The sequence below is a fragment of the Andrographis paniculata genome, unplaced genomic scaffold (genome assembly GCF_009805555.1).
Source record: "Andrographis paniculata isolate CXL003 unplaced genomic scaffold, ASM980555v1 Contig69END, whole genome shotgun sequence".
NCBI lineage: Eukaryota > Viridiplantae > Streptophyta > Magnoliopsida > Lamiales > Acanthaceae > Andrographis > Andrographis paniculata.
In genome coordinates this window covers 8,926,116-8,945,011 of record NW_026137605.1, presented here as the reverse complement: position 1 = coordinate 8,945,011, position 18,896 = coordinate 8,926,116, and the positions used below count along the sequence as shown (strand labels likewise).

The 18,896-nt window shown below is 26.5% G+C and overlaps 3 protein-coding genes across 4 annotated transcripts; 1 reads left to right on the top strand and 2 right to left on the bottom strand.

Annotated features, from left to right (window-relative positions):
- Positions 1-4,939: 4,939 nt before the first annotated feature.
- On the bottom strand, positions 4,940-6,953 carry LOC127263847 (heavy metal-associated isoprenylated plant protein 30-like). The gene is made up of 3 exons (XM_051293108.1): positions 6,775-6,953; positions 5,542-5,617; positions 4,940-5,433 (listed from the first exon to the last, which is right to left on the bottom strand). Exons 1-3 carry the CDS (start codon positions 6,907-6,909, stop codon positions 5,111-5,113), a joined length of 534 nt encoding a protein of 177 aa, XP_051149065.1. The 5' UTR covers positions 6,910-6,953; the 3' UTR covers positions 4,940-5,110.
- Positions 6,954-12,691: 5,738 nt separating this feature from the next.
- Positions 12,692-15,428, bottom strand: LOC127263322 (uncharacterized). 2 transcript variants are annotated; one of them, XM_051292294.1, is made up of 6 exons: positions 14,887-15,428; positions 13,676-13,810; positions 13,552-13,594; positions 13,414-13,470; positions 13,233-13,347; positions 12,692-13,152 (listed from the first exon to the last, which is right to left on the bottom strand). In XM_051292294.1, exons 1-6 carry the CDS (start codon positions 15,132-15,134, stop codon positions 13,022-13,024), a joined length of 729 nt encoding a protein of 242 aa, XP_051148251.1. In that variant the 5' UTR covers positions 15,135-15,428; the 3' UTR covers positions 12,692-13,021. The 2 variants fall into 2 exon arrangements, with proteins under 2 accessions (XP_051148251.1, XP_051148252.1); XM_051292295.1 differs by having other exon boundaries at positions 13,558-13,594.
- A 2,727-nt stretch (positions 15,429-18,155) lies between these two features.
- Positions 18,156-18,497, top strand: LOC127264007 (uncharacterized). The gene has a single exon (XM_051293332.1). The coding sequence runs from the start codon at positions 18,156-18,158 to the stop codon at positions 18,495-18,497; it is 342 nt and encodes a 113-aa protein (XP_051149289.1).
- Positions 18,498-18,896: the final 399 nt, after the last annotated feature.

The following is an 18,896-nucleotide window of genomic DNA, read 5'->3' as shown; positions in this document are numbered from 1 at the left end:
ATTTTTTAATTTGAATTAAACTATTTAATTATATTAACTTTAATTTATAGTTATTTTATTAATATATTTTTTTATTACTTGTTAATTATATTTTAACAATATTTAATTTAAGTATCTAAGATCATGTCCAAATTATTTGGGATGAAAGGAATAGTATAGGACAAATTGGTAATTAGGGTAGGCCTGGGCATAGAGAGAGATCACAGCATTAAATTTAACAATTGCTGCTGCAGCCTGCAGAGGAATTTTAAAATAAAAATAAAAATAAAAATTAAAAAATAGAATGAGGAAGTGATCAGCAGCAGATCCCAGAAATTTAAACCAAACATACGTATATACATACATACATACATACAATTATATATATATATACAACAACAATCGTACTAATACATCCGGTATACTCCCTTGTCAGGTATTTATTGAAATTTTGCACGCGGGATAATATTAGTATTTATAAATATATAATACTCTCTCCATTACAATAGTTTTTTTTATTATTTTTGTCCGTTCCAAAATAATAGTTTTATTTTCATAAATAATCATATCACTGTAAAATAATCCTTATTTTTTTCATTATCATTACACAATTGTTACTACTTTTTACATTAATACACTCACAATGACAAAAAAATCTTATCTCTATATTTTTTACCAACTACTCGTGTTCAATTAAGATTATAGTTATAGTACGGAGGAAGTATATGTTTTTATTAAAAAATATGAATATTTTTTATTAAAAAAAATTTAAAATATAAAATAATAAACTTTTTTAAATATATTTATTATACTAATTATTGATTAATTTATTATATTTATATTTTTAATAAATTTATTCTATTTTATTTACTTTTAATATAAAAATAAATTAATAATATTTGTGTTCTTATTTTTATTTTATTTTAATAAATATATATAATTTAGAAATAAAATTAATTATATATAAAGATTAATTAATTTAATTTTATAAAAATAAAACTAGAATTTAATAAATAATATATTAAAATAATTTATAAAAAATATATTTATATGTATGTAAAATAAATAATAAAATATTAAGGACAAATAAAAAATAAAGAAAATTAAATTGAAAAAGCTGTTTTAAAACGCTGAGCTATATAACTTTTCAGAAATTAGTTTTTTTGGCCAATAAGTTATTTCAAAAAATTAATTTACCAAACATTTAAATTAGTTTTTTCTTTGGTCAAACAGTTCAAAGCGGTTAAATAAGCTAAAAGCTTTTCAAAAAATTGTTTGTCAAACATCCCCTTAAAATATATTTTTACTATTTTTGTCTATTTAATTTCAAAAATCTATTTCCTATTTTGAAATATTAATCATAAATTAATACTAAAATATTTTTAACTTTCACTAAAATTACAAATATAACATTATACATATAATTACTTTATATATAAAATCCACTACAAAAATATAAGAAATTCTTATATACTTTTACAAATTAATAAAATATAATTATATTTTAATATATGATAAAACCCAAAAAACTAGTTTGGACGGCAAAATAAATACATATGATTACGACTAAGAAAGTATAATACTTCCTCCGTCCCATAACAAAGTATCCATCTTTTCATTTTAGTTCGTTCTATAATAAAATATTTATTTTCTTTTTTAGTAATTGTACTATCTACTCAACATTACAAATACTCTTACAACTTATAATATATTACACAAATATCATTACTTTTATATCATACTATACTAATAAAGTTATTTTACTTATTTCTACTTATATTTTAATACAATATTAATATTTTTAAAATTACGTAAAAAAAAAAAATAAACGAATACTTAATTATAGGACGGGCAGAAAAATAAGAAAAATTCTCAATAATAACTTATAGGCATGTATAGGTAGCTAGCTAGCTAGCTAGATATATAGGGATGAGTGGGGTGGGTAGGGTGGGTTGTGGTCGTACTTCTTATCTGATAACTACACGACAATATATATATATATATATATATGTATCTGTGTGTCATCATCAACATATATACACAATATACCTAGACCTAGCTTCCTTCCTTCAATTCACCACAGCTTTATATATACTTAGAGGGATGATAATTATTACTGATAATTAATGTTCTCTCCGTTCCAAATAACGTGCAATATTTATTTTTCTCCCTCCGTTCTAAATAAGGTATAATATTTATTTTTGGCACAAATTTTTAGATGGGTAGTATTAACTATGATAATTTAAAAATTAAATGATGTGATGGAGAAAGAAATATATATTTTATTTTTTTTATTTGGATGATGTGATTGGATAAAGTATGTGATAGAGATTAAATATGATTAATTATTTTCTATTTTGAAAATATTGCAGGGTGTTTGGGACATACCAAAAAAAAATTGTTACAGGATGTTTGTAACGGAGGGAATACTACTTCCTATGTCACATAATTAGGTATTTCTTTGTTTTTATTACAAAATTTTAAAAATATTAATATTATATTGAGATGCAGTAGAAATGAAATAGAAATGACTAAAATAATCTTATTAGTATTATGTGATATAAAGATAATGATATTTGTGTAATATATTGTAAGTTGTAAGGATTTTTGTAATGTTAGGTAGATAGTACAGTTACTTAAAAAAGAAAATAAATATTTTGTTATGTAACATACTAAAATGAAAAAATGGATACTTTGTTATGAGACGGAAATATTATTGTTTTTATGATTTAGAAATTGGCATCTGCAATTTTTCTAGTATGTTACCAATAAATACGAATCGAACTTAATAATTTATAAATTAGGTCCAATAAGTGTAACAAATAAGACTTGAAAGTATTGAAAATTTAAACTTATTATCTTACGTTCACGAGTTTACCTCTGTATCAGTGAAATGATTTGGAATCATGCTAATATAAAGGATATCAATATATAATTTGAATAAATATAATGTGTTGTATTGATTTTTACATTTTCTGTTAATTTATATTTTAATTTGTGATATTTTTATATAATTTGGGTGTGTTTTGTTTGGGGTTTTAATTTCAATAGTAAAAAATTGAATTATAAATTAATATAAATAAAAATTAATTTGATGTTTTAAATATAAAATTAATATTTAATATAATATAAAAAAATAAATATTATGAATAATAAAAATAAAATAAAATTATCAAAATGAGTACACCCTTAATAAATTCAAATTATAATATATGTTGTATATACCGTTATCATATATTATAATTTTTTATTTTTTATAATATGAATGTGTTCTTTTGTGATTTTTTCAAAAGATTTTTACTATATTAAATGTATTTTTTTAAAAAAAAATTTAATTCAAAATTTTACTATTAAAAAATTTAAATTCACAAACAAACAAACTTTTTTTCTAATGGTAAAAAAAAAAAAAAGAAGAGGATAAGTGAAACTTTCTTTTATGACAAAGAGTATCACGTATTGTCTATTTATACTTCATATGTATTGTCTATTTATGTATATTTTCATATTATATTTACTCACTAAATGTCTATAAGTATCCTAATTATTTCTTCTTCTTCTTTTTTTTTTTTTTTTTTTTGATTTTTAATTTTCTTACTTTGTCAATATATTACTAATTTTTCTCAATATCCACACCAGTCCCAATGGTGTAATTTTTCGGACAGGAGAACCAAAAAAAATAAAAATAAAAATAAAAATTATACTATAATTTTTTCAATGAGATTGGTAAAAAAATATAAGCTTTAGAAATTATATTTTCTAATTTTTTTTTTTTTATCAATATAATAAATTTAGAAATTTTATAATGTTCTTTATATTCAATGTAAGGCAACTCGCATATTAAAAGTGCGTCAATTATACGAGATTATAATAGATAATATTATTTTATCTAATATTATTTTATGTTTACTTTAACGTATTAAAATTTAAAATTATTTAAACTCCGATCTAATAAGGCACTAATCGGAGATAATTAATCCTATTTAGATTGGTGGAATTAATTTATCTCAAGTAATATTTATACTAAAAGTCATTATTATCATATATCTAATCTATTAAAATTAATATAACATTAATTAATCTCATGATTATATTACCTATTATACCTAATTATTCAAAGTAAGCATACTCTTATGGTGTGTTTGTTTGGGGGATTGGATTGGATTTACATTATTCATCCAATTTTTTTCACCCAAAAACATCAAATCAAACACCTATTTTTCATTTTTTATATTATACTAAAAACCAATTTTATATAAAAAACATCACATCAACACCTATTTATATCACAACATACAACTATTCAAATCACAATTCAAAATCCAAACCCCCAAACAAACACACCCTAAATGTATTAGATGTTATTTTTTAATAATATATATAATAAATAAAATACAAAATATTTCGTATATTTTTAATCAATCACAATGGTATTAGTATAATTCAATTTACCCTTTTGAAAATAATCATAATGAAATATTTATTATTAATTGATTATTTTTCTAATTTAAGACCGATTGAGTAATATGGTTTAAGAATTTATACAATAAATGATCAAAATAAAAAATAAAAATTGTTGAACAAGCCGAATTTTAAATTAATATGTATGCATATATATATTCACTCCGTCCCAATTGAAAGAAATCTACAAAATAATTGTATTTTATTAGTCAGTAGAAGTTTGATATTTTTGTCTTTTAATTTTAATTTTATGTATAAACTAATTGTATGCGGAATAGTTACTTTGTAATTTAAATAAAAATTAAAGAGTATTTTTGTATTAATTTATAATTATTTTTTTAAAAAAACTTTTAAGTGAAACACATGATACTGTACTTTAAGTTAGAAGAGAAGGAATATATATTTACATGTACTGTGTGCTAATCTAGAATATTTTGTGTATTAGAAATTTATATGATTTAAAGAAAGTAAAAGCCTAATAATAATAATAACAACAACAATGTCCAAATTTAAAGCCCAATTACAAATCAAGCCCATATATGCACCACAATAGTGAGCCCAATGGGCCTAACTTTAAATTAGAGCTAACTTAATAAAAATTACAAATTGATCTATTGGCTTGTTTCCATAAACACACACACAAACAGGTGTACGTGTGTGTATGTGATATTAATTACATGAGGGAACAAGCATTGACATTGTCATCGTTGAAGAAGTTACTAACTTTGTCGTCGCCCCGGTGGGTCGCCGGAAGCGATCCATGCCGGTGGGCGGCGTTGTAGCCGTGCCGCCAATAATTATAGCTCTCTTTATAATCGACCGTCGTGTCCTTGAAATAGTCGGCGGCATTCGTGAAATAAAGCGGCGGGTTCGGAAACGGCCAAAATTCCGCCCTTTTACCCGCCCGTCTTACTGCTTTTAATACTTTGTTACGATCGACGTATCCTGTTACAGTTACTTTTTCCATCTCTAATTCGACTATTATTGAATCAACACCTATATACAGAGAGTTTTTTTTTAAAAAAATAAAATAAAATAAAATAAAAGTCTTATATATGATTTTATAAATTTTATTTAAAATTTAAAATTATTAATGTTGATTACCTCTGAGTTTGTGAATGGCATCCCTAACAACTCTTTCACAGCCAGTGCAGCACATTCTCACTTTGAGCTCTACTGTCTGAAATAATAACAAATATTTGTGTGTGTTTGTTATTTTATATATACATCATTTTAAATTTTTAAAAAATAATTGTTTATGTTTTTCAACTAAAATATATTATTTCTTTAATAAAATATTTTCTCAAAACAATGTTATAATTCTCGGAATATTTTTATAAATTTCAATAACTAATTAATTAACAACAAGAATTTCACTATATATTTTTATAATAATACAAAAAAACACAAGTATGTCTTTTAATTTTGTCTTTTAATTTTTTTAAAAATAAAAATAAAAATTGATGATCACATATATTCAAATTCGAATGTATTATTTCTCTACACATTGTAAGAAATAATTTGATGGTATACAAAAAGATGAGGATGATTTGGAGTTAAAATTAATCTCACGCCACAAAAATATGCTAATTTGCTTTTGGCACCGATTCTTTGGACAATATAATTTTATTATTATTATTATTTTCTATATACTATAAATTTGTTATTATTTTTTTATTTGAATAATGTTATAAATTATTTAGAGAAATAAAAGAGAAAATTTATATTTAAATAATTTGAAAATACTTAAGCAAGATTTTTGAAAAAACCCAAATTAGAAATAATACAAAAAGATTTGAAACAAAGTGAATATATTTCTTTACCATTCAATATGCAGAGTTTTTGAATTTACATATCCCAATGCTTCTATAGATATTGAAAATTATATTCATCTTATATATATATACATATAAAAGATCTTGTGTTGATTCGGCCAAGTCAATATGGTGCTGATTTGACTAGGTCAATATATGTCATATGGTGGTCAACATATATTTATATATATATATATATATTATAATATGTTGTGTTATAAAATAACATATATAATATAATATATGATGTATTATAAATATACTAAAATATGTATAAATATATACTAATTATCTTAATCAACATTATGCTGACTTGCTCAAATCATCAGTTGATTCATATCCATAACTTTCATATTCTAAAACTATATAGTGAGTAAGCTAAGAACTATTTTCACAAAGTTTCGAAGAAAACTAAGAACCCTTATAAATCCCTACAAGAGATATGCAACATGTATGCATATATATATATATATATATCATCTAATCCTATGTTAGTTATTAGATTAGGGTTAAAAACGCGAACCTGCAACGAAAGGGGTCGACCCTTTGGCATTTTTCTTCGACCTATGATGCCGCCATAGGAGTCTTGATAGTGAAAGAAACCATAGGTGAAAACAAAGAGGAATGATCTAAACAATCTTTCAAGTAGCTTAACCATTCTCAAATAGTTTGGTCCCCTCTCAAATTACATATATATATATATATATATATATAATCAAATCAAATGAAATAAAAAGAACATTAATTCAAAAAGATAAGATGCATGGGTGAAGAATAAATAGTGATGATGTTGAATAATTTAAATATTCCTCAAAAAAGGCATCCCCTTTATTAATATAATGTTATATAGCCCACAAAAATATTCTTTTCCACATCCAATATATATTGTGTGTTGATTATTATTCTATAGAATGTTTATTTAGTTTAGTTTGATTAACTATTCTGTCCCATCCCTTTTGTTCATCTTTTTAGGGTTTCTTGATCACTTATCTCAATCCTTCAATATTCCTTGCCCTTTTTTCACATCAACAACCAAATTATATCATCATTAAAAAAAAAAAACATAAAATAAAATGTGAAAAAACCCTTTTAGGGAGGAATGGAATCAAAGAACAAATGTGCTTAATATTAAACATATGGATCAGTTCTGATCAACTCAAAAAAAAAAAAAAAAAAAGCAAGTGCTGACAATGAAATCACAATATAGTGATTTGATGATTGGCTCAAGAATAGTAAAAAATGAAACTCTTTCACCACTTTTTTTCTAATTGTTTACTATCCATCCACCCTTCTTGATAAAGAACATATTGGAATTTGTTTGCCTAACTTCTTTTTTTTTCCAGATTCTCAATATATATATATATTATCTTTTCGTAAAAGTCAATATTCAATATAAAATATTATTTTTATATTCCTGAAAAAAAAATTATATCTCACATAAAAAAAAATAAAATAGAAACACCCAGACAAACAAACCCATTAATATTTTACTCTCACAAAAAGGTAATATCAAATCAATATTAAAAAAAAAAAAAACACAAAATAAGTAATCATGTATATATATATATTTATACATATATTCGGCTAAATTCCTTCATATTATCAATTAATTGTGTCCATTTATTTATCAGCATTTTACGGTCAAGGTAATATTATCATCTCATACGATGCATTTTTTATTTTTTATTTTTGGTTTAGTTTAAAATATATGACCATTCGATGTCTACTGCTTTATAGTAAACGATCGGATCTCGTAAGTTACATGTATTGTTCGGTAAAAAGTAAAGTAACTTTATTCGAGGACAAAATTAAATAAGTATTTAACGTCGATATTATTTAATATGAGAGCGAATAGAAATCCGACAATTACAAAATAATAAATGTGAGAAAAAATTCACAGATAATATATTTCAATATATTTATATCATCAAAAGTCAAAAACAAGTATTAGCTAATCCTGTATTTTATTTTTTAAATATTAATTATATCTCAAACAAAAGTTAATTTTATTGGCATACTGTTGAAGGAATATAAAACCAAAGGTCATGAGAAATCGAGAAAATAGTTTTGTTTTTTTTTTTTTTAAAAAAAAAATTGTATTGAAAGAAATAAACATTCACTGAAAAGATATATGTTGGTGTTATTCTATGAATTCTTAGACATTAAGGCATGAATTTATTTTTTTTAAAGGCATGGATGGGTGATAGCGAATAATACTTATCTTTTATACTACTTTCGTTCCGGCTCTAAAGGTCTCATTTATTTTTTATGTTATGATCTTTAAATATTAATTATTATATCAAAATGTTATATAAATTCAGAAAAAATTGCAAAAATACTTATATTAGTGTCTTATGATACTAACAGAAGAACATTTGTATAAAAATTATACAAATATATAAATATTTTTAATGTTAAATACAATAAAAAAAAATAAAATTGTGTATATATATATATTTTTTATGACAAAGGAATTTGCAGTTAAAAACTAGTCTTTGACTGTGAGATATTGAAATGGATAATTAGGAATATTTTCATATTTTGGAATACAATTTGGAAGACTGCAGAGTAAAAATATACCATAATATATGGAGGAAAGAATTTGTACTATAGAAAGAATATAAACTGAAATCCATACAATTTTTTTTTTTTTTTTAAAAAAACATTTTAAGTGTTATGTTAAAAGTTTAATTTCTACTCATAATACTCCCACCGTCCCACGTAATTTGTCCATATTTTCTATTTTTGTCCGTCCCACATAATTTGTCCTTTCTATTTTTAGAAATATAATTATGCACTTTAATCGCATTTTTTAAATTTTATAATTTTCTTAATTTTAATTAAACTATTTACTTATCTTAATCTTAATCTATAATTATTTTTACCAATACACTTCTTAATTATTTACTAATTATACTTTATCTAAATTCTCGTGTCTACGGTAATATACCCATATTAGATGGGACAGATGGAGTATTAAATTGTTAGTTTTTATTTGAAAAAAAAGTCAGAAAATAATTCTCAATTTTTGACACCATTCTTCAACAATAATTTTTTCAAAAACATCCGACTAGATATAATTTTTCTCTTACAAAATATTATATCAAGTATTAATTTTTTATTATTTTAAATTTTTTAAAAAACTTACATAAGCAAACATCTGGAATGTTTTCTCTAATTTTTTGTTCTTTTTTCGTCTCTTTTTATTATTTTAAGGTGTAATATTTATGCTATTTTATATAAAAATAAATATTTAATTAAATATTTTACAAGGAATTGGATAGTAAAAATTTGAAAAAATAAATAAATAAAACGAACAAACGAGATATTGTAAATCTATCAACAATAATAGACCAGAGTATAAATTAAAGTGAATCCGGCCCGGTTCGGCCCAAAAGTATTCTGACAGGCTGGCCGCCTCCTCACCCAATAGGCCCAATAACCTTATGTCCTATAATCCTATTCTCTCTTCCATTGTTAAACCGGTCTGATCAATATAATCGTAGCCGTTGAAAGTTGGAACATAGTCACACGTGGACGGCGAAGATGCGGTCGCAAAACAGTGATGAAAAACCAACACTAGCCATTTTCATTTTTTTAGGTTAGAATAATTTTTTTAAAAAAATATAATTTTACTGTTTTATTTTCTTTAAGAAATATCATTTTAAAATTATTATATATATACAGTGAGGATGAGTTTAGTTGGATAATATTATTTAATTTAATTTAATTATATATTTACTGATTAAAATCTTATATTAATTACTCTTTTCGATCTCATCTAATTTGTATCTATCTTATTTAATTTGTTCATATTTTTTTTTTTTTTTTAAAATATGATTATATACTTTAATTATATTTTAAATTTAAAATTTTATAATATTTTTAATTTTAACTAAATTATTTAGTCATGTTAATATTAATTTATATTTATTTTTACTAATATATTTTTTAATTATTTACTAATTATATTTTTCCTAAATTCTCGCACGTACCCGAAATAATGGGATAAAATCTTGTACACACTAATAATGTTAATTAAAGATACTTAAAGGAGGACCCGAAAGAAATCGCACTCGGCGGATTCCTCATTTCACTTGCACAATATGCAAAAAAAATAAAATAATAAAAATAAAAAATAATAATAATAATAATAAGCAAAATATTAAATTAAAATACAATTACGGAAAATAAAATATACAAAGATGCAGTGAAGAAAGTAGTAATTAATAGTAACGCGAGATTTTTGTCTAATGGAATTGAAATAGAAGAGGAGGAAGAACTCCCACCGCAGTCATACTAAGAGGAGTCCTGAACGGAATCGCAGTCGGCGGCGGCGCGTGGAGGCCAAGCCCCACCGGAATTACAGAGAGAGCTGCGCGTTGCAGGATTTGATCAAACACACGCGCCACCGCCGCCGCCAACTGGAGGAGCTCCGTCGCTATCGCAAGAACTATCATCGCCGCTAGTATTCTGAAAAATTGGAAGTGAAATGAAATTATGAATGAGCAGAGGACGGTACACATTAATTATAAGCACTCAACCGCCTAAAATCTTCAATGCTTTTTTCGATCTATTTTCAATTTCATTTACTCCTATAAATCTATTTTAAAAGTTTCTACTCACTACTTTCCCACTTTCCGTAATAATTTATACTCTTTTTTATTATTATTATTATTATTTTTATAATAATTTTGAATAAAATTTATTAAATTATAATATATTTGCTAAATATAAATTAATTGAATTAATTATATAATACTTCATCCGTCTATTAAAATTAGTCTATTTGGATTAAACATAAAAATTTTAAAAAAATAAATATTTTATTATTTGCTTATATTATAAAAAAATTGTTTTTTACAACATGATATTCATGTTACATATATTATTCTAATTTTTTAAAGCATACATATTAAATTTATCTTACAACTATTAATATTATTAATTATATAAAAAATAATAATATAATATCATAACTCACAATTATTAATTAAGTAGATATAGTTACCTAAATACGGTGTTGAAAGAGGTCAATTATCTTGGACAGAGAGAATACATATTTTAGGTGTGTTCTTTTGTGCATTTTTTATACACATTTATTTTAAAAAATTAATATACTATATATATCTATATTTATTATTTGAGAAAAAATTATTTTTAGTCTCATTCAATATCACAATTATCTATTTTGGTCTCATTCAAAAAAAAATTATCAATTTTAAGTCCAACTCAAATAAAAATCTATCAATTTTAGTTCCAAAATGATTGACTGAGACTGAACACGGCCGTTTAGGCCATATTCATGTCCATGTTCTCAACACAACAATTTTCTAGGTCATGTTCACAATCATGTTTTCAATATAATCATATTGGAGGTCATATTTATTATTATTTTTATTTTTTAGTTAAAATTATTTGATATAAATATATATATATAATTTAACAAATATATTTTTTACAATTATTTCATTATATAAAAAATAATCAATTTTTAATATTTTAAAAAATATATATAATAATATATTAATATATCTTTTTAATAATCATTATATATATTTAAAAAAAAATATAGTAAAAAATACATCTAATAAAAAACACAAAATGAACAAACTAGATATTTAATAGTATTATTTTTTTTATTAATCTTGAAATTTTTCTGTTATTTAAACAAAACTTTTAGAATAGGATTATGAAATTTTAATTTGATAAGTATTTTATAAGAGAAAATATATATTATGTGATTTTTCTAAAGAATATATATGATTTATAAATAATATAAAAAATTATAAACAAAATCTTAAACTCCATTTAGATAAAATATTTAATGTCATATTTTGTTTGACATAATCTAATAGGATTTCTTTTAGAAAAAAATAGTATTACTATTAATAATAGTAATATAAAAAAATTCAATAAATAGTACCATACTTTTTATAAATATTGCAATAAATATCTTAACTATAAGCATGATGTCATGCATTAATTCACTTATGCCAATCAACTGTATTGATTATGACACATTCTAATAAATATTAATACTCTATAATTAATATTATTACTAATCAAATTAAAATATCTAAGAAAAAACAAATTAATATTATTATAAATATCTTATACTCTCTCCGTTCTACCTAACATTACAAATACTCTTCTAATTTAAAACTCCGTACAAAAAAATAGATAGATTAAAACTCCGTACAAAAAGCAAATGGAAAGATAGACGGAGGGAGTATCAAATTGTATCATAAAAACAATGAAATCTTTAAGCTAACTTGCTAAAAAGTAAAAGTGTTTTCACTCAAGTTTATATATATATAATTTTTAATAAATATTATAAAAAATACAATATTCAGATTTTTCTAACAAAAAAAATAGAAAAAATATATATATTGACGGCAGTTACATGAATTGAACCACACAATGTAGTTTCTTATACAAATCAGGACATAAACAACCATTGATCACCTTCAGCTTCAATTCAGCATAAACATGGACAAAACAATATACATAAGATCATGAATTTACATGTTTTAGAACTAAGAAAATAAAAACAAAAAACACATAAACATACGTTCGAAAATTCGGAGCCACGGAATCGATCAATAGATCGAATTCAAAAACTTTCCCAACAATATATATATATATATATAAACCCAGAAATGCAATGAACTGCCGAAACAAGAAGAAAGATCGATGTCGACAAGAAATTTATCCTTCTTAAGGATCTGACCTGGTGTGCATTTTATATACAAAGTCGTGTTTCTCGCCTACAACGCCGGATGGTAGCCGAGGCTGGCATTTGCTTCCACCCGCTGCACCACCCTCCGAACATTCCATTCTTGGCAAAATTCCAGGGCAAGTCGAAGAGCTGTGCCGAGTCCCAACACCACGATTACCCCTGCGCCAATAATTCGCTCGTTACTTTTTAAATTTTTTTCGATTTTTACGACTTCAGATGTGAAAATGGGAATGTTTTACCGATGATGATATTCACAGGGAGTGCGGAGACACCGAGCATTACAGAAATCAGCACATCGAGCAAAAGCCCACCTATAAGAATCGAGAATGCGACCCAGAGAGGACTAAAGCAGCCCTGTTGCAAAGAACTTAATCAGTAATCGAATTATCGAATTATGTATAAAGGATATGACTGATTTACCCTTGTGCGTTCTTGAGCTCTCAACGCCGGATCGACCCTCCAAATCCAGTAGCCCGTCTGTCAGAAATGGAGTCGGGCGAGGGATCGGTTTACAGAGAAATCGAGTGTTATGGATATATTCGATTATAGAGTACCTACACTTGCCTGGGGGTCGGGTGGTGTTATGTTTGAAGCTATTTCCCTGTTCAAGAAATGCAGTTGAGCTTTAGTTATGGCTGTTCTGTGGGTCGAGATATGATATTCAGGGAAAAGTGAGGCTTACTGGCAAATCTCGCATTTGTTGGAACCTCGAGTGCTGAACCATTTGATTATGCACGATTGGTGTGCTTTCGCAAGACCGCCTCGGCACTGACATCCGAGATTGATCAATGCTTCTTCAGTATCCTCTTGGCACACCCTGCAAAATGTAATCGCTCATTAAGATTGGTTCGAATTTCTCGACCGAACATCTCAGAAGTCATGCTAAAACCCGAGCCTATATCCCAATGATTTTAGCAGGTAAAGTAAGTGAAACCAACAAGAAAATGACAGAAGTTCATTTCATCGATGAAGATGTGTTCAACAAGAACCAGGGCGATTATAATCAAATTCTATCCTCAACACAAAAGTGAATTTGGGTGATTCTTTATGATCGCGCAGACATACGAAGCAAGGAAGGACGAAGAATTATAGAATATACTATACCTTTAAAACATGGTATATGTTCAAATTTTCGAAAAAGATTTTGACGCCATGTCGGGACTCTGAGTAAAGGAATTTATGCCTCATAGGCATCCCATTGTTAACCGATCAGAGGTGAAACTTTGGAGACTAGAATTCAATTTGAGTCCAAATTCATTGAACAAATTCAAAATTTGAACAAACATGACTTGATAAACTAAATCTTTTGCTCTAGTTCTGTCAAAAAAGATCTACACAGCAAGCAAGATTCAAGAAAAATGGTAAATCAGCCATCCTCATCAAGCTATACTCGTTTATTTCGCCGAACAAAGCCTCCTTGTCCTGATAAAAAAAATTGAGCAATTTCGAGCTAAAGAATGGCTTGTTTAACATAATTATTGATCCGAATACGAGCTTTCGAGTAGCTAAAAGTGTTTACAATACTAACTTTAGCACATAGCTCAAATCACCATTGCAGCATAATCCGAAATAGAAACCATTAGAAAGCTATGAATCCCTAATTTGGAATTGATGGAGCTTCAAGCAGATGTTGGAAGCTCGTACACGAGGAATTTGCAGAGGTTCAGCTACTCTCGAATCAAATTATTTAGTGGAACCATTTTTCAATAATTAATTCTACTCGAACCAGCAAGGAGTATCGATTATCAGTCAATCCTCAATCAATCCAACGCACATTGGCAAGTTCATGGAAAATTCAAGCAATTCAACGAAATTCCAGGCAGCAGAAACCACTAATTCGAGCAACCGAATCACGAAATTGAAGCAAACAGTTGATGAAGTCAAAACACATACCTGCACTCTTCGCCAGGAGTCGGATCCCTTTCGATTTGGGGCTCACTCTTGCTCCCTCCACCGCCACCGCCGGCGCCACCGCAATTAACCACCACCACGTCGATAATCTTCTCCGCCGCGGAGTCTTCCGGTTCGCCTACGGCGGCAGCATTCTCCGACGGCTCTTCGATCCCCTGCTTCTCGATGTCCGACCTAAGCAATTCGGAAACCCTACCGCCACCGCCGTCGCCGACGCCATCCTCCCGCATTTAAGTTGAGTATACGAAATCGACACAAAATTGGGATGGGAATTTTTGGTGAATTTAAGTCCTGAGCAGTTGAGATTTGGAAGGAAAGCGCAAAAGGGTGAGGAGATTAACTCGGAATCTGAGTAGATGGGAGTTTGTTGCCGAATTTACATCACACGACACAAGCCAGTAAGAAAGAAAGCTCTCTCTCTCTATATCTCTATCTCTATCTCTCTCTACAAATTGATCCTCAACCTTAATTAATGAGTAGATTTTTTTGCATTGATTCGTAGGAAATTAGGGATACCTTCGAACTTCATCTTCAAGAAACTGACCATGTAGCCACCAGATTAGTCTAAACGCCCTAACCTAAACGTCGTCGATAATTAGGGTTATTCTTGCGGGGTCCTGGACCTCAGCTTCAAATGACGGGCCCCCTCTTTAATGCGGTATTAGGTGTTGGGATCCTGGGACCTTGTAAGGAATAAATAATAGTTAATAATTGAAAAGGACTACTTTGTATCTAAAAAAATGCGAATATATAAAACATACACACTATTATATTATAAAAATATTGTACATATATATAATATTTCGTTCGGAATTTATCGATCCGCACTTTCGATTAGTGGCTGTTGCAGCTCAAGGTATAATTATATTATACATATAACTTATAAAAAAAAATACTCCTGTCGTTCCTAATTAAAGGGATTATATATAATTTTATAGTAAATTAAAAAATAATAATATTTTATTAAATAATAGAGTGTGAGAGTTTGTAATATTTTTGCTGATAAAATAATTGCAAGTGGTATGGTATGTTTGTGGTTTGAGTAAAAGTTAATGGTATTTTAATATTAAGATTATTTTTTTAAAGGGTAAACTGTTTTTTTTATTTCCATAACTGGACCATTTTATCATTTTAGTCCTATAAGTGGAGCCTGTTGCAAACTAGTTCCATAAGTAAAAAAATTTCACTGTTTTAGTCCTCCGGCGCCCGAGACGCCCGTGTGATTCGCCGGAGGTGACGTGTCCGCCAAGTGTCCAGCCAGGTTAGCGACACCTGGCGGACACGTGGATTTATTTACTCATTTTTTCATTTTTAAAATTTTTTTTAATTGTACCAAATAAAAAAAGACAAATAAAATTAAAAATAAGTTTTTAAAAAAAAATTAAAAAATGAAAAAAAAATTAAAAAAATCCACGTGTCCGCCAGGTCAGCGACACCTGGCAAATACGTCACCTCCGGCGAGCCACGCGGGCATCTCCGGCGCCGGAGGACTAAAACAGCGAAAATATTTCACTTTATAGGACTAGTTTGCAGCAGGATCCACTTACGGGACTAAAATGATAAGGGGTCTAGTTACGGGATTAAAAAAAATAGTTTACCTTTTTTAAAAATAAGAACAAAATATTTTGAAATGAAAAAGGCAAAAATAATAAAAATGATACTTTAAATTGAGACGGGAAATATATATTATACAATAACAAAATTTTCAAATATATTGACACTAAAAATATTTTTCTAAAAAAATAATACTAACATATACATGTAATAATACAAAATAACTAATATATATATATATATGATTCTTTAAAATATTTTTGTAATTTCGAATTGTTTAAATATAAAACAGCTAAAACTGTAAATCCTAAGAAATAAATGGCGGTATTTAATTGTGTAATTGGATTTTCGTGATTTACGTAGTCAAATTGTTTGTAATAAAATTTGCTAAACATGCAAATGGAATGCAACAGTCGTGTAATTATTCATGCATTTGAATCATTCTACTATCTCTATTGAGAAATAATTGATGCGTTTGGATAGTGACACAAATATTTAAAATAGTAAAAATTTAGTAAATTAATAATAACAGATTATAATAGTACTATAATTTTATTATTTTGTTGGTAATTTTATATAAGAATTAATATGTATATCATTAAAAAAAAAATTTAATATATATTTAAATATTTTAAAAATTATATCTCAATAAAATATATATAATATAAATATTATTTTGTAAAAAAATTAATATAAATAAATACAAAATATATTTATTTATTATAATTAATATAAATTAATTTTATAAAATATGAAAAATTTTAAATATAGATAAAAATATTTATTTATTAAAAAGAAATATAGAAATAATTTTTTTTGAATAAATCATACTCCATCCGTAGAATGTAGTAGAAATTAAGTTAAAAATATTAAAATACCCTTGTTAGTATCGTATGATATAAAGGTAATGACATTTGTGTAATATATTGTAAATTAGAAGCGTATTTTTAATGTTAGATAGATAGTACAGAAGAACTAAATACTTTGTTATGGGACAGACTAAAATAAAAAAAAAAATAGATATATTGCTAAAGGACGGGAAAATATATGTTAAAAGGTTATGAATGTAAGTAAATTAATTTATATTTATTAAACATATTTAAAATGAATAAATTTATTAAAAGTGAAAACGTATCAAAGATAGACACAAGACATAATCTAGATTCGGCTCATTAATTGAGTTGAATCCAATTATTTGAATATTAGATTAGGTATAAGTCATATATTGTCCTATATTTTATCTAAACTCGGGTTGGGCCTAAGATTTAAGTATAGTTTGTAAATATACTTTTGTTGAGTTTGATTTATTTATTTGAGATTATTTGACTATAAACTTTCTAAAGTAAAAACATAAAATTTGATTTATATTGAGTCCAAATCTATCAAATTTTATCGAATATGTCTTAATTAGTTTCAGATATAATTGTCTCTGATTAAAATTTCAAGTCTAATACAATATATTTGAATTTGGTCTCGATGCTAGATAGACCCGACCCATTGTCATCTTTAAAGCGAGTGTATATATGCTTTGCTTCATTTGCTAGCAAAGGTTCTATAAAAACCAAAAATTCTTGCTTTGCTAGTCAAAAAAACTTCACGATTCACTATATTCTTACATACTTGTGTGCGCACAAAAACACACACAGACACATATATATAAAACTCGATCACATTACAACGTGAAACATCGTCGATCCATGGCGACCGCTCCAAAGAGGCATACGGCTCTCGACCAAGATGTCAGAGAGCTCGTTTATGCCCTCTCCAATCGTTGTCGAATAATAAAATCCGGTGGCAATAGCTCTACTGTCGACTACAATCAAGTCCGTGGAGTTCAAATTATTACTCTAGAAGGGAACAACATGGGGGCGAGCATGCGTGAGGGTGAGAGCGCCGTTAATCAGATGGGAGAAGAATTTGTGATGACGACGAGCATCAATAGCAACTTTCAAGCCGTCAACAACTCAATAATGCTCGCCGGAAGCTATAATAGCCATATAGCAATAATGCCGGCGTGCATTTGTACATTGCGGATTTGATCGAAGATAAATAAAAATGTCTTTTTTTTTCGTTGTTTATGCTAAGAAAACTTGATTTTCGGTGAAAATGTAGATTTGTAGTCTTGAATATGCATGAGTAATGATTGTTGATTGTGGTGAGGGTTGAGTTTATGTGATTTGGATGAATTGATATCGTTCTACAAATAATTGAATTTAGATTTCATTACGGATCTACATAAAAAGTATAACAATCTAGTCACTGTCTCAAAGAGAGACTCGGTGAAATAAGGTGATATAAAATCATTCTAGTTTTTATATTATATTTATAGTTAGGATATTCATCATAGTTAGCATTCGATTTCAACTACACTCAAGAACTTAATGAATCTACGGTTGATGTCATAATATATTAAAAGTTGCATATCACTTATCAAAAGG

Excerpts from the sequence above, each read along its gene's own strand:
- LOC127263847 (XM_051293108.1), bottom strand. The coding sequence starts at position 6,909 with ATGGTTAAGCTACTTGAAAGATTGTTTAGATCATTCCTCTTTGTTTTC. Across the intron at positions 5,618-6,774 it reads GTCGACCCCTTTCGTTGCAG|ACAGTAGAGCTCAAAGTGAG; the intron begins GTTCGCGTTTTT and ends TTATTATTTCAG. Across the intron at positions 5,434-5,541 it reads TGCCATTCACAAACTCAGAG|GTGTTGATTCAATAATAGTC; the intron begins GTAATCAACATT and ends CTCTGTATATAG.
- LOC127263322 (XM_051292294.1), bottom strand. The coding sequence starts at position 15,134 with ATGCGGGAGGATGGCGTCGGCGACGGCGGTGGCGGTAGGGTTTCCGAA. Across the intron at positions 13,595-13,675 it reads AACAAATGCGAGATTTGCCA|GGAAATAGCTTCAAACATAA; the intron begins GTAAGCCTCACT and ends TTTCTTGAACAG. Across the intron at positions 13,348-13,413 it reads GAGCTCAAGAACGCACAAGG|GGCTGCTTTAGTCCTCTCTG; the intron begins GTAAATCAGTCA and ends TCTTTGCAACAG.
- LOC127264007 (XM_051293332.1), top strand. The coding sequence starts at position 18,156 with ATGGCGACCGCTCCAAAGAGGCATACGGCTCTCGACCAAGATGTCAGA.